Source organism: the organism of the source record quoted next, unplaced genomic scaffold (genome assembly GCF_019419815.1).
Source record: "Pyrus x bretschneideri cultivar Hongxiangsu unplaced genomic scaffold, Pyrus_bretschneideri_v1 Contig107, whole genome shotgun sequence".
Classification (NCBI taxonomy): domain Eukaryota; kingdom Viridiplantae; phylum Streptophyta; class Magnoliopsida; order Rosales; family Rosaceae; genus Pyrus; species Pyrus x bretschneideri.
Window position 1 is genome coordinate 430,210 of NW_025999399.1, and position 16,520 is coordinate 446,729.

General features: G+C 38.7%; 1 protein-coding gene and 1 pseudogene across 1 annotated transcript; both read left to right on the top strand.

Annotated features, from left to right (window-relative positions):
* The first annotated feature begins 305 nt into the window (after window positions 1-305).
* On the top strand, window positions 306-7,223 carry LOC103937150 (annotated as a pseudogene).
* Window positions 7,224-11,234: 4,011 nt separating this feature from the next.
* LOC125471405 lies at window positions 11,235-12,181 on the top strand. The gene is made up of 3 exons (XM_048571729.1): window positions 11,235-11,344; window positions 11,584-11,827; window positions 11,873-12,181. Exons 1-3 carry the CDS (start codon window positions 11,235-11,237, stop codon window positions 12,179-12,181), a joined length of 663 nt encoding a protein of 220 aa, XP_048427686.1.
* The last annotated feature ends 4,339 nt before the right edge of the window (window positions 12,182-16,520 follow it).

Below are 16,520 nucleotides of genomic sequence, written 5' to 3' on the forward strand. Positions count from 1 at the left end.
ATTATTTAATTAAAAAAAAATAGTTTCTCTGGTTTTACTAAAGAGAGAAGAAAAATAATAAGAGGAGATGGGAAAGCAGGTTCCTTCCCTTGTCTCTGGTCACTTGTGTTCTTTCTATGTTTCAGTCGGAAATGGATCCTCTTTAGATCTATTCTCCTTAATTCTCCTCATCAAATAATTTGGATTCTTGAAATTTGATCCAACATCTAAAATTATTATAACTTTTAAAGTGAACTTGTGTTTTTAACCGTTGAAGTAAATTTTAATGAGCCAAATTGTTTAAAGATTAGATAGGAAGGATCCGGCGAGGATCCCTTTCCGCTTCAGTCAAATTGTAAAACAAAAGAATTTTAAAAGAATGACAGCAGCTGCTCCTGCTGCTCTCTCTCCCTACTCCAATTCCTCTTCCTAAATCCTAACCAATTTTCGCAAAGGAAAAAGGCCTCTTACTCTTATCAGCTAAACTCTTTCTACCCTCTCTGGAGCTTCTAAGAGAGAGAAAGCGTAAGAAACGGAGAGAGAGAGAGAGAGTTGTGGGTGGGTGGTTTAAGTGGCTGAGTATCTTTTGCTGCAATCTTGGTCTCTTTGGGGGGTCACAGAAGACCAAAAAAGCAGCACAACAAGGTGAGATTTCTTGCCCTCCCACCGCTGATACTTTTCTTAGGCATCAACTATCTCTTTCGGTTTTCTTGTGCCATCTCTGTCTAATTTGATTTGGGTTCGATTCGTTTCTGGAAAAAGATTGCAACGAATTCATCAATTTCTTGATCATTTATGAACTGGGCCTTTTTCGTTTTTCGAATTTACTGCTTATAATTAACAATTAGGTTCTGGTCATACTGTAGGGTGTTTTTAAGTTCTAATTTGGGGCGGTGCTTTTAACTTCTGATTTTGTTTCCGTTATTAAATAATTGATTGGGTTACTGGCTGTGTGTATTAGTTCGGTTTGTTGTTATATACTCCTGAGGCATGGCTGGAATCGTTGTGTCGAAGTATGATCATAGCCCTGTACACAAGGCCATAGTCACGAGGGATTATGCCGGTCTCAGGAGGATTCTAGCTGGCCTCCCGTGGCTTGGTGACCCTGCTGAGATTCGAACTGAATCAGCTTCATTAGCTGAGGAAGAGAAGGCTGATGCCATTGCTGCCGTCATTGACCGGCGAGATGTCCGAAACCGTGAAACCCCTCTTCACTTGGCTGTAAAACTTGGTGACCAGAAAGTGACCGAAATGCTTATGGTTGCCAGTGCGGATTAGAGCTTGCAGAAGGAACATGGATGGAGTGCACTCCAGGAAGCAATTTGCAATAGAGAAGAAGCAATTTCCATGATCATAGTTAGGCACTACCGGCCACTGGCTTGGGCAAAATGGTGCAGAAGGTTACCTCGTTTAATTGGAACAATGCGGAGTATGAGGGATTTCTACATGGAAATTACATTCGACTTTGAGAGTTCTGTTATACCTTTCATTTCTAGGATTGCCCCATCAGATACTTACAAGATCTGGAAATTGGGTGCAAATTTGAGAGCAGATATGACATTGGCTGGTTTTGATGGTTTGCGAATTCAGTGTTCTGATCAGAGTGTTCTTTTCCTCAGTGATGAGTCTGACGATGGTATGGTGCCTCCCGGGTCACTTTGCATGATCTCGCACAAGGATAAGGAGGTGATGAATGCTTTGGATGGTGCTGGTTCTCAAGCAACTGAAGAAGAGGTTCGGCAAGAGATGGTTGCAATGTCTCACACTAACATATTCAGGCAATACTTTTACCTCAGATGACCTGGAGGTGGCAGGAGAAAACAGAAATGGTTGCCCGTGGAAGGCCAAGGTATATGATATGCATAATGTGGTTGTGAGTATCAAATCTAGAAGAGTCCCCAGGGGATGACTGATGACGAGCTCTTCTCATCCTGCAATGAAAATGAAACAGAACGTGAGCAGTTTAATGATATTCTGACAGAGGATGAGACGAGGCAACCTGAAAATGCACTTAAATTGGATTCGTCAGAATTGTCAAACGAAAATGGTGATGAGATTATTGAGCATCGTTATAGTTGTTACGATCACAGGGAGATTCCTATTGAAGATGTTAGCAGTGGTAGAAATGGAGAGAATAAGCAGGAAAAGAAAGGATGGTTTGGTGGATGGAGGAAATGGGGTACTAAAAATGAAGGGCAGAAAAAGATTGTGCCGCCTGAAGTTCTCTGTGTAGATGAGAAGGTGAGTGATGTGCCAGGGGATTCTCTTTCAAGAAATCAAAGCAGTCCCGGAAGAGTAATGTGGACATTATTGTGAAGGGTGATGATCACCGGAGAGGAAGGGATATGAATGCATCTTATTCCACAAGTTCTGATAAGAGGAATCGTCACAAGGGTGCTAGCAAGGAGAATGAGTATAAGAAGGGATCGAGGCCAATACTCTGGCTTTCCCCGAACTTTCCATTACAAACAGAGGAACTGTTGCTGTTACTTGACATTTTAGCAAACAAGGTTAAGGCAATTCATCGTTTGAGGGAGCTGCTTACAACCAAACTTCCAATGGGTACATTTCCAGTCAAGGTATGCCACCTTCCCATTATCATTTTGTTACCTAGTGTGGTTTATGGTTTCCTAGATGCACCCTTGTTATCTTTTCCTTTTTATCAAACTTGTTCAGAAAACATTTTGTTATTTTCTTTTTTAACCATGCCTGGTTCTGTTGTAACTGTAAGAGTAGGATGTGCTCTCATTTGAATGCTTAACTATTTTAGGGCTTTTCGTTTGAGCCTGAGGCGCCATAGAAACACGGTCATGTTTTAACCCACTTGGTTAGCCTAACGGAGGAGCACGTGTCAACTTTTTAAGAAATGGGGACTCACATTGTAGTTGTTGCACAAAATGAGATCTGCATGTTGGAAACTTTAGTTAACATATCTATATATTGTCATAGACATTTGAACCTTGTTGTCTGATTATCACCTGACCTTTGGCACATGAACCTACGAGTTGACGCTTTTATGAACTCAGTGCCTCTGCTGCATTCGTCATAATTAATTTCTTTGAGGTCTGAATTTGGTCTACGATTGAGCAATAGAATGATAGACAGTGTTTGGTTGTTAAAGAATGATACTGCAAGTGTCTTCCCTATAATTTCATATCTGAGCAATCAGAAAAATCAACTTATTGGAGCTTAATTATTAAAGTGCCAATAACAGACTAAATTGACTTGTCAGTGCCTAAAAACTTGTATCAGCGGGATCTATCTGCGACTAGATAAAGTTACAAAGTCATCTCTAGGATACTGTTATATCTAACAATGCAAATATTGTTCAGTAAATGCAGACGTTGTTTTCCATAGGCATGACTGTTTTACTCAAAATGTAATTATTAAGTGGTAGTATATAGAGTCCTGGAAGGCTGTAACCATATATTTGTGAGAAGAATAAATTAACCAACCAAATCCTATGAGGCTATCAAATCTTATCCTTGCAAAAGTTCTCTTTTGATATTTTTTGAATACTCTCAACATGTACTTAAGTCTTATACTGGAAATGTTAAATCACCACAATGTCTCCTAGAAAAGTACCACATCTGAAATTGAAGATTCTGGAAGGGTACAACATGCATTATGACTAATGCTGGAAACAAGGATCCCTATTTTTATAGATTATTATGAGTTATAATGAGATCACTTATACATAATGTGCACACTGAATGTTTGTACTCGATGATTTAAGGTTTGATAGTTTAAGCCTTTTAAGGCAAACCTTATTGCCACTCTGTTGCAGCTTCTTGTACTCAATAATGTGAGTGCATAAAAATCATGAACTATTCATTTTGCAGCGCAAAAAGGCCAAATAAGTGCTAGCAGAAGTACCTCATTTTTGTAGTATTAAGTTATATGAAGTTGTTGAGTTCATGAAAGGATTTTTACCACATGCAAAAGTAGGAATAAAAACGCTTAAAAATACTTGCAAGAGAACAAGGTAGTTACAATATCAAAGTCTCAAGCAAGGTCGTTTCCACTTGGATTGATTGAATAATTTGTATTTAAACTAATTCTTAATTAATTAGATGAAACAAGGTTTTGGAAAATGTTGATTTTGAGACAAAAAATAATAAAAACGAATTTAATAAAAAAAATAAATTCAAACAATTAAAGAAACCAATTTGAAAGGGAACAATTTTTTAAAATAATGATAAAACGACACTAGGGTTCTGCCATCACCTTAACGATCCTATATAGTTTTACCAATTACTTATGAATTACACATGCAACTTTGAAGGTTAGGTTTTCCTGATGCATATTCTACTTATGACATTCAAGCTAGAGTATATCAAACATGCAATCTGTATGTGGCATTCAGATCAAATGTAAACATGCATGACTCATTGCGCTTTGTGATTTGAAAAGCCATGCAACCCCTAAGATGTGGTATTCACCCTAGGTGAAATTACAACTATCAATCACAAGAAGCAATACTCAATCCTCTGGTGGCATTCCGATCGAATTGCATCCGATTACTTATCTAAACATCCTAATGGTCGTGAATCATTAAGACACAAAGACAGTTTAAACTCGGTGGTTAATAATTCAAAGCATGCAAGCATAATATCTTAAGCAATTAAATAAAGACTACATATTCATGTTAAGACTCAAGGCGCCGCCCTATCAAACGGAATTTAGTTATGAACAACCATAAAACAAAAGGAATTTTTATTGAAATAGAAAAAGGATAGAAAACACCTTAAAATACAAATCGTCAAAGCCTAGCTAAGTTCTCCAAATTAATGCGTTCCTTTCCTCTCCAGTATTGCGTTCCCCTAATGGCTAAGGCCTGGTTTGGTACTGAGGTGATTCTGAAAAAAGCTGGTATCAAAAAAAGCTGGAAGCTGTTTTTGCGTTTGGTAAACATTCAGCTTCAGCTTTTTTTCACAGTTTTGGGTGAAAAAAAGCCAAAAACAAGAAGCTGCAAAACCCAGCTTTGAAAAACTGGTTTTTTTTCACATCTGTTTTACATAAAAGTTTACCAAATACTATAATACTGTTTTTTTTTTTTCAAAAGCACTTTTACAAAAAAGTTTACCAAACACTCTGCTGCTTTATTTCATAGCTGCTTATTCTCACAGCACAGCAGAAGCAGCTTTTTTTCAAAGCACATCAATACCAAACCAGCCCTAAATAGCCTTATTTATACTACTAAAAAATAAAACCCTACCTAGGAAAGGTCTTAGAATAACTAGGAAACAAAATGAAATAATAAACTAGCAAATAAAAGGTTTCCTATTTGAACTGAAAATGGACTTCTCATCAAATTAGACTTTTGACCGACCAAATCAACTCTAATTATGCCATCTTGACCTCCAAAATACCCAAAACATCCAGAAACGTCAATTTGGGAAAGCTGCGCGCTGGATCTTCTTTTCTTTGCCACGGTCAAACGACTTGGTAGAAAAGTCTGAAACATTGATACAATCATTTTGAAAGACTCACGAACATTCTCCAATTGGAATCATTCAAAAATTCATCCTTTTGATCACTTTGTAATCAAGAGGAAGTTGAATGTCCTACATTGAAAATACATAACAAATTATCAAAGTTCTACCAAAATAACTAATAAATTATGACTAAGATTAGGGTAAAATATATAGTATATTATCGACTCATCAGTTCACAGTGTGTTTTCTTCTCATTTCTAGTTATGAACAGTTCTAATATAGAAGGTTCCATATGATTTTAGTTAGAAACATATTATTTCTCAAGTCGTTGGATGAAACTCGAATAATTAATAGGAAAAATGCTGTTAACACTTAACATACATACTGTTATGTGAGAACCTTAAGTTTGTTGGTAGAAAGAAGAAGCAGGTGGTGCTAGGAAGGTGTGCCAGCATGGCTATTTTTTGGGTGTTGTGGGGAGAGAGGAATAAGAGGATTTTTGAGAATGTTGTGGGTGAGGAGGTGGAGTGCTTATGGGAAATGATGCGATTTTGGGCTTTTGTGGGCATTAGTGGCTTCGGAAATTATAGAATTCTCATTTTCTTTTTCTATTATTTGGTCTAATTGGGAAACCTCTGTACTGTAGTTTTGTGTTTTATCTTAGAAGTGGACATTTTGTTCACCGATGTTGTTCCATTGTTTATTTAATTAAAAGTTCTGTTTCTTACCAAGAAAAAAACAGACGTACTGTTAAAGTTTTCTTCTATTAACTGATGGATGTTCATCCAACAACTTTGAGCATGGTATGGATCTTATTGGACTTCTACGTGAAAAATTTATGTATCCATACGTAGAGTAGTAAGCTTCATTGTGTAATTATTGCTTTTGACCACTTTATCTGATTGTAGTTTTGTGTGTGAAGGAAGATATATTTTTATTTATATGCTTTGTTTTGTAGGAAGAAAGATATTTACTGCAGTTTTTTCAAGCATATGGCAAAATGATAGGAGCCTCTTGGCCAATCGCCGCCTGCTTTATTTCATAAACCAGTATTCAACTCTGCGCTTATTTTTAAGTATTTATTTCATAAACCAGTATTCAACTCTGCTTTATTGTTGGACGATAATTTAGAAATTTTTGTTGTAGAACTTGTTAATCTTATGCTCTTATTTTTAAGTATTTAATGAATCCATTTTCTGAGCATTCTTTGTGTGTTTACATCTAGGTTGCTATCCCAGTGGTTCGTACTATCAGAGTAATTGTCATGTTCACAAAGCTTGAAGAATTAGCGCCAATGGATGAGTTTGCAACACCGCCATCAAGCCCCCCGGAAGGGAGAGCCCAGGTTCGATGCAATCGTCAAGTTTCATCTTGGTTTCAGTGGATAAAAGCTCCTTACCAGCGCTCTAGCTCGTCAGCTACTGGTTCTTTCAGTATGATAGAAAGTATTCAAGACCCGTTTGCAATTCCGTCAGAATATGCATGGGTTTCTGTGGAAGCAAAGAAAAAGAAAATGAGGAGAAGAACAAATCAAAAAGGGGAAAAGTCAGAGTCACCAAAAATGAGGTGAGTGAGGGTGGAAACGAAGACCCAAATGTGAAGAGGATTGATTTAGCTCACCAAAAGGAACTCAGCAGATACCAAATAGAGAGAATAGTATTTCATTATTCCGCAATTTCGCCATACTGTAAGTGTTGGATTTATCAATATAAATCAACCTTTAAGTGGTCTACTACATGTAATAGGAATGTAATATTGGCGAAATAATGTTGATTATGATTAGATCTCTTAAAGATATTAATCCTATATCATGTGTCTTATATTGGAAATAGGATTCATGGAATCCTTAATTGACTATAATTATAATACTTAACTTAGAGGCTAAAAAAGTAAGTTTAGGTTTCCTTTATGGATGGAAACCCTAGCTTTTAGCCTATATATATAAACACCGGTCCCTATAAGCCCTAGAACACACAACATAATACTTCCCATAGAGTAGTTGTATTCGGCTAGGCGTTTATAGAAGATCTTGGTGTTGCCGTGCTCTACTACTTTTGTGTTCGACTTCCATGGCCTCCATTGGAATCAGGTTAGTCACTCCTTCGTTTGTGTTTTAATCGTATAACCTTATGTAAGGCTAATAGTAAGGAGAAAAAAAGACTTATGTTAGAGAAGGTTTCGGGTTGGTATACAAGTGAATTGTCGTCGTCGTTTCTCAAGTGAAAAGTTGAACTGGTATTATTGTGGGGGTGGTGTTTAGGTTAATATTTAACTTTGGACTTCGACGAAAGAAAGCCCAAAAGAGCTTAATAAAGGAGATTTTGCCCGAGGCCCAGAGTCAAGCCTAGATACCCCTCTCAAGACAATATGACGGCTCCCCATTTAATGCAAAGGCTAGGTGTTTACAAGAGAAGTGACAGCCAATGGAAATCCACCTACTCCCAGCCCAAAAGCACTTTCTGAATGGGAGAACATGTAAAATGCTGATGACTCACTACTCTTCAGTCACTTTCAGGTAAGAGCAGAAGTAGTACAGTCAGGTTAATTCGCCTATAAAAGGGGGAAGAGGGCCCAGAGATAAAGATACTCAACCAATCAAACAAACAAACATACAACTTGCCTCTCAGTCAAGCAAATACCCAGAAAACTGCGCTTTGTCCAGATTAGCCTTAGACTCCCCTTAAAAAGACATCTTTTGTCTAGTGTAAAAGCTCTGCTACCATTTCTAAATGTTGTAGTATCGATTCTCTTATGTAAATTTGTTCACCACTCATCCTGCTTTAATACCCAACCCCTTGTAACTACAAAGAGAAGAGACCGCAAGACGTTTGAACCTGGCCCGACTCTTTTTGTTTTGTCTTTAAGTTAATAGATCTGGTGTTATGATGTATTCCCCAGTATATATTCAAGTCATTTCCAGTCTTTTGATGAACCAAAGTTCCATCAGTTCTCAAACCTGGTTTATTTAGTGGTTACTGTCAAAAGAAGACTAAATATGATTTAAACTAATGACTTGATCAGATCTGGACCTCTACCCTTTAAGCATACAAGATAACCAACTAAAATTCCTTGATTTCAAGGCATAGAAAAGAACTTAATGTAGACTTAACTCATCTATGACAATCCTTTGATAACAAGAAGTCAGAATAACTTGGGGCGCAAGTAATCGGCTTAAATACACTTGTTCTACATCTGCCATACTGAGATGGCAGTGGCACGCCTAAGCACTCAGTTAGTTTTGATTGTGAGCCTCAAGACCTAAGGCCCACGAAGCCACCTTTCAAAACTAACTTTGTCCTCCTCTTGCAGCATCTCGGCAAACCAGAGCCCGACAATCAACCAAAGTGCCAACTCCTCAGGGAGCTGTGTGCTCGAGTCAGGGACCCCTCCTAGCGAGATTTCCTGCTCGAACAGGTGGGAACAAAATTTAGGAAAAATATTGTGACTCTTGCTACAGATGGTTTGATCACCTTAATTCATTTGATTTGCATATAAGGGGGTTATTAATTCAGAACATACTCAACAGTCAATAGTGGCTGCTTTTTACTCTTCGAAAATTTGGAATGGAGGCAGAACCTTGTAATAATTCATTTGATTTGGTTTTTAATCAATTCTAATATTTACTTTTTTTTCTTTCAATTTTTACCCTTTGCTTATATTTCTTCTCAAGAGATCTATGTCAGAAAGAGAACGAGTAGCAATTTGGGATGACAAGGACTTGGATTTCTAGCGTAACCATTAAACCAGGAGTGAGGATCCTCGCTAGATCCTCTTTGTGAGGATTCCGGGAATTCTCCAATCACATCCGTTTATCGTACTTTGTACGATCAGTTTTTGTCAAGTATTGTTTATATTCAATTTTAAATAAAAAAAATTACAATGATTTTTTACCATACGATGTATGATGAACATATGTGATTGGAGGATCCCTATGGTCCCCACAAAGAGGATTCGATGAGGATCCTCCTGGATTAAACCAGAACCTAGTTATAGAAAGTGCTTTTATTGGTAAAACACTTTTTATTGAAAATCCAAAGTACTTTCTAAAGACGCTTCTACGATCTAGAAGCGCTTAATGTGGTCAGAAACATTTTTATTTCTAAAATGTACTAAGTTTTTAACCATCAATATCATATAATGGAGTGGGAGGATGAGGAGGATTTGGGAGTGAGAGAAACGAAGCTTCATTTGCTTTCACCACAACTGAAATTATTACCACAAGTTTCCTCATAATTTTAGTCTTTTACTAAGAGCAAGACAACAAACAATATCTCTTCAAATTCCTTCAATCATTTTTCAATTTAAAATCCCATTGTTCATTAACCAATTCATTCTAATCCAGTCCAGTATTTTCAATGCTATTGTGAATCTCTGTCACCAATATCGACAATTATTTTCTTACTCTCATTCTCTCCATTTGAAGTTCTTCACTTTTTCCCTAGCCTTTCAACTCAATAAATCAAGGGAGAAACAATAAATATAACAAGAAGATGACCTGTGGAGTAAAAAATAATCCAAAAAATTATAGAGGTGACACATGAACTTTTAGGTAAAAAAGACAAAATTACTCTCGAGGCACATCGGGATTCCCACACGCATGCAACGAACAATAACGGCTCAATCAAGAAAGAGTCAAAGGTAATCAATATGGTATTTATTCAAACCCCTCTCATTACTCCTCATCAATCCCTTATTGATTTTATTCAAAAGATAACTCTCAAACTTCATATTCAATTTAGGAATAATTGTCATGTTAATTGCAAGATATTATTTCACATAATATCTTGCAATTATTCTCCACTTACCACCATATATGGCCGGCTATTCCTCCACCAATAGGGTTGGCCACCCTCCTATAAATACCCACTATTATCCCACTAAAATGGCAAGCCATTTTGGTATCCACAAACTCCAAAATACATTCTTTTTAGAATTCTAATTTTGGCATTAGGGATTCTTCGGCCAAGGCCCCCCTCCCCCATTCATCGTGGGAGTGTGAGGCTTTTGTCCTTAATCTTAGGTGTTATTATTTTGCAAGTGTATTTTCGTCAAAGGAGAAGATGGCGGAAATTTGCATCCACAAATTGGTGCTTTCATTGAGAGCTTGATTCACACGCTCGAATTGGTGCTTTCATGGCAATCATTCCCAAATTATTCACAAATTGGTGCTTTCACGGTTAGGGCACACTCTGATAATTGACATGGACATCCTTCTAGGCGAAGTGTTCATTCGTGGCTAGACCCATAAGGAGCATTCTCCACCCTACATTGGAGTAGGCAGCATGACAGACGGATAGAAGTAGTCACTCAATCAGGCTAAAGTTTAATCGGCAGCCTACGAGTAATATGCTCGCTTGCCAGAAACGTACCACCTGCATCGCAGCCATGGCATAGACGAGCCGAGCACATGAAAGAGTAGCCTAGACCAGCAGGTCACAACCGGGGGCAGCCGAAAGATCTTGACTGAACAATTGCGCGATTTCCAACGCAACGAAGTCACTGACGAAGTGCTATGACGAGACATAACCAACATAAGTAGGTCACCTTTCTTAGTTCCACACCCTGCCGCCACAATTCATTCGGAGTTTCGATGAGCTTTCTTTGGTTTTCACCAAAGAGTATTCATCCTATCGCTCGATCAAGAAGAAGTCCGACCACTTGTTTAATTTCCAGAAGAACCTAAAGGAGTCACTCTACGACTATGTGAAAAGGTTCAAAGTAGAGAACGCGAAGATAGTCGAATGCAAAAACCAGATACCTAGTGCAGCCTTCCAAAAAAGACTCCCTAAAGACCACCCGCTATTCGAAGAATTTATCATGGGAGAAGATTTAACTCTGGCAGACTTATTCGATATGGCAGAGAAGCATGCATTTTGGGATGAGGCTCAGCGAGCAGACAAGGACCTGAGCAGCCTTGGAAAGAATCGGCAGTAGCTCAAAAGAAAGAGGACGGATAACACCAAAAGTAGGTAGGAGGCCAAGTGTAGGGACTGATCCTTGACTAAAGGAGGCCTGACACCCAAAAACTATTTGAAGTTCTCGATCCTGATCCACCATATCCTCCGCGACATCAAAAGCGAATCATGGTTCAAGTTGCTAAAGCAATCAAAGGGAGATACCTCTAAATTGGAGCACACCAAGTACTGCACATTTATCGAGGTCCCAGTCACACAACCGATGATTGCTACACTTGGAGGAACTACCTAGAGAATCTAGTGAAAGAAGGCAAGGTTGACAAATACTTGGACAAGCTAGCTGCACAGCCTAGAAGGAATGCAGATGTCGACGAAGAACCACTAACCAAGACAATTCTGACCAATGGCATTTTTCACCGATCCAAGGACTTGGGGACCACTAACAACTCCAAGAAGAGGAATATCCAGCAGGCTTTATTAGTCTCACTGGTCCAGGCAGTCGACACTTAACCTAGACCTATTGTTGGCTTCACCGAGCAGGATGCTAAAGGTGTTGACTTCGCACACGACCATGCACTAGTGATATCTGTCCAACTAGCCAATGTTATAGTCGACAGAATGATGGTTGATAACGGAAGTGTGGTCAACCTACTTCAGCTCTCAGTAATTCAGAAGAAGGTTCTGGAAAACATAATCATATGCCAAGCAGAGGTATTCACCGGATTCATTGGACACACCTCGACTACCATTGGCAACATTACACTTGACGTGAGAACACCACCAGTTGTCTCAAGGCAAATGTTCACGATAATAAGCGACCTATCTCCCTATAATGGGATTCTAGGGTGACCTTGGTTGATAAAGTTGGATGTCATAACCTTCGTCAATTATCAAAAAATCTGATTATGCATCTCGTGAGGAAGAAAAGGAGAAATCAAGCCTGACCAAGCCATATCTTGACAATGCACTGTGCAAGTGCTGAAGGAGTCAAAGAAGAAGACATTTACCCCTGTAGAGGCTACCAAAGTTCAAAGGGACGACGACACTACCCAATAACAATTACAGCAAATGGATCAAGAAGATGGTGTCCAAATCAATGCGCCAGCAGATGAGACGGGATGGAAACCCAAAGAGGATGTCGGGCACATCATTCTTGATCCCCAGTAGCAGGAGCAAAATAACTAGAATCGGCTCACGTCTGAGCCCGAAGGAAAAAAAAAAATAAAGGAGTTCATGGTTTTCTATAGGGAAAATTATGACATCTTCGCATTGTCACCTTCTGAGATGCCCGGCATCGACCCGAAGGTAACTTGCCATAAGCTGCACGTCGAACTTGCTGCCAAACTGGTGATCTAAAAGAGTGGCAATCATTAAAGTGGAAATTGACAAGTACTGAAGGCCAGATTCATAGAAGAGGGTGCAGCGAGACAAATGGGATGATAAGTACCAAAAAGCTTTCCAAGACCTAGAGAAGTATCTCACATCACCTCCCTTACTATCTAAGCTGGAAGTAGTGAATGACTTATACATCTACTTAGCAGTCTCAGAAGTAGCAGTGAGCTTTGCCCTCAGACGAGAAGAGCTAGGCGCCTAACTGCTAGTATTCTACACTTCTAAAGCTCTTCTCGATACGGAAACCAGATATCCGAAGATTGAGAAATTGATTTTGGCACTTGTTGTTGCGGCTCGAAAGCTCAGACCATATTTTCAACCTCATGTAGTCATCGTCATGACTCAATATCCTATAAAATCAATCCTACATGGTCCAGATGCTTCTCAACAAGTAATAAAATGGGCATTGGAGCTTGGCCAATACGGCAAGTTTACAGACCTCGCATGGTGATTAAGGCCTAAACCTTGGTAGATTTCATAACAGAATTCACACCTAACCTAGGCGACGCAACAGTGTGGCCCAACGACACCCCGAAGGCAACCGAGCACGCCATAGCCATGCCTGCCTCACCCGATGGTGACTTCTAGCATTTGCACGTTGATGCACATCCAACTACAAGGGCTCTGGAGTAGGCGTGGTCCTAGTCACCCTACCATGAGGCCTTCGAATGGCAATAATAATAGAGTAGTGCTATCCACACACCCGTTTTAATTTTCGGCTGTACGATTGAATGAATTGAAGAAGATCAATAGTCAAAATTAAAAACGGTGTATGAGAGATAAAAATATATGTTGAGTAGTACTTTCGTAATTATAAGCACCAGAGCAATCCAGCACTTACCAAAGAAAGTATAGACTCCTTAATTTCCACATGAAACTAGTTTACCACCAATTTACTCGTAAGGGTATGTTTTAAGAATTCAAGCAAAGATCATTCTTGTGGAAAAATTAGCCAAAATCTCTAGCATAACAAATTTTAATTAAAAACAAAGCTGATCAATATTCTGAATTCCAAAAATTGTCTAAATTCAAAGACAACATAATCACAAGGGTAATGCTTGGGAGACTAAATTTGTAGATAAAATTTTGTAAACTACATACATGGAAGTTAACGGTTGGATTATTATTTAAGCATTAATAAACGTGCTCATTTCTGTGACAACCCATCCCTGCCTTTAAAATTTTCTTAATTTTAAAAGTGTGAATTTACGAAAATGCCCTAGAGGCGAAGGTTTTGACTTTCATTGACCAACGTGTAGTGAGACGTATTGAATATTCTTTTAGTGTACTCCTGAAGTACTCAACGATACAAACGCATAAGCGCAAGCAGAAGTGAACTCGGAGTTACGGTTAAAGTTTTTATAAAGTTACGAACCGAAGGTATTTTGAAGAAACAACTATCCTAATTATGTAATATTATATTATTGTATACTAAATTTGAGGACACATGTGTGTGTGCGGGTGTGGCCGAGAGAAAAGAAAGAAAAAGAATCAGGGAGAAGAAGAAAGAAGGAGGGAATGCCTACTGCCCAATCCGAAAGAGGAAGGAAGTGAGGGACCAACCAGAGAAGAGACCAAGGAGGGGAAAGGAGGGAGAGGAGATACGCCGGATCTCCTTGACCCGTTCTTCCCCATCGGACCCGCACGACCCTCGGCGGTTTTCCATCCTTTTCCATCGATTTTTCCAGCGACTCGAACTTCGCCACTACCTAAAAATGAATCATCATCCTTCCCTCTTCCATTTCCATGCAAAACCCAGTTCCTTTAACCCCAATTTGAGGGGAATTGAGATATCAAACCCGTGAGGGTTCCGACGGTTGCCACAGCAAAATCTACGATTTGTGAAGCGTTTCCCTTCAAGTACCACCATCAAAATACTCCTCAGGAGGTCAAGAACAAAGCTTAATTAGTGGTGGAAGCATCAGAGTTGATTTGATGATGAATCTAAACACCCAAATTCTAGGGTTTTCCGGCGGATTTGATGAAATTGGAGCCTTTCCAGGCCAAATTTGCCTTAGTCGCAGGTATACAGTTTGATCTACTTTTTGAGATCTTCATTTCTATATTTTTGAGAATTCTTAGAAATGGTTGGATTTCCGACGAGTTGGGGTGACTGACCGACACTCACGGCGACGCATGGTCAGTGGACCACCAATGCTATTTTTAGGCTATGTTAACTGTCTTGAATTCAGTTTTGATATTTGAATAGCGTAGGTTGATCGTTGGAACCTAAATTCTCTACGATACGTTAATAGGTATTTATATGAATCGACGATCCGACCGTTGGATCGTCACCAAACTTTGTTACATTGTAGTATGTGATAATTGATGAATGTAGGAACTTACGGATTGGGAATCCGACTTATAGATCTTCCCAAATTGGATTTGTAAGTTCATAAAATAAAATGTTAACCGCTAATTAGCTTTGGAAATTGGCGGAGATCCAACCGTTGGATTGTAATGAAACTTAAGTGTATTTTTCTAGAAGCATATTGTGTATCATGAGAAGTTACGGATTGGAAATCTGAGATGCGGATCTTTTGGATCGAGTTTTGTAGGGTTGTGGACCCTATCATTGATCTTCGATCGACGGTTGACTTTTGGTCAAATTATTCTAGAAGGTCCTTGAGGATATGTTTTATGTAAATTATGTATTCTATCGGTAAGAACTCTGAGACGTGATTTGATAATTGATCACAGACGACGATAGTTCGTGATGTCTCAATATTCGTGCGAGGGAATGGTAGTGCGGACCTAAGGTGAGTGGGTCTTTTCCCTTCTATTGTGTGTGTATATATATATATATATATATATATATATATATATATATATATAAGATTGCCATCTCCACAAACGTTTATAAATTGAATATTTCATATAATTTATGTGAATGTTTAGAAGTACATACGTGAACTACGAATGGCTTGATCCCTATTTAGGGTACGTAGGCAGTCTAACGAGACGTTAGATGCAGCCATACAAGAAGTGAGATTAAATAATTGAGACAATAGCATTGTTTGGGGAATTGAACAATGTGAGGGACATTTTTGTAAAATGTGAGTTTTAACCTTATGTGTTGGTGGTTAAATGTTGGTTATAAACCAATGTGTGAAGAATCAAGAAATTTAAGTAAGGAAATGTAAGTAATGATAGTTAATTAAACTACTGTCTAGCTGGGCTTGCCACCGATGATTATCCCTGAAAATAAATAGTTCGGGAGTAGGGCGTTATAGCTTATGCATTTTATGCCATATTATATATATATATATATGTATGTATGTATGTATGTATATAATTGAAAATGCTATGACATGGTTGAGTATTAGATTGCATCATGGTATATTCATATGTATATTACCTACACATAATTATTGTGAATACTTTGAAGTGCAAAGGGGAACACAGGACACCCAGGTAAGTTCATGTGAGTTTATGGTATTAGTTGGATCGATGGAGTTATAGCATGACTACATTTATGTGTTAGGCAACTCCGACACAGTCGTACTGGTTGCCCATGAGTTGTACATGTTATATTGAGATGCATTGAGAGCTCATAAACCTGCACCCCGGTGTTAGTGCTCCCGCTCGTGTCCAGGGCACAGTCCTTCACGTGATGTTCACCTCCCACATCTTACGCTCACCTTGGACTTAAGGTAGGTGCACAGGCATGTCATACAGACCACTATAGGTGGTTCCAACTCGTAGGTGACCCATAATTATTCGCACAATCTTCATGTGATCGTAGCACTTGAGCGTACTTATTTACACCCAGTCCTGTCGTACAGACCATTAGAGG

What these genes read in the sequence shown, in the direction of transcription:
- LOC125471405 (XM_048571729.1), top strand. Translation starts at nt 11,235, where the DNA reads ATGGGAGAAGATTTAACTCTGGCAGACTTATTCGATATGGCAGAGAAG. An exon ending in AGCAGCCTTGGAAAGAATCG is followed by an intron (nt 11,345 to 11,583) that starts GCAGTAGCTCAA and finishes TCGAGGTCCCAG; the next exon opens with TCACACAACCGATGATTGCT. An exon ending in TATTAGTCTCACTGGTCCAG is followed by an intron (nt 11,828 to 11,872) that starts GCAGTCGACACT and finishes TTCACCGAGCAG; the next exon opens with GATGCTAAAGGTGTTGACTT.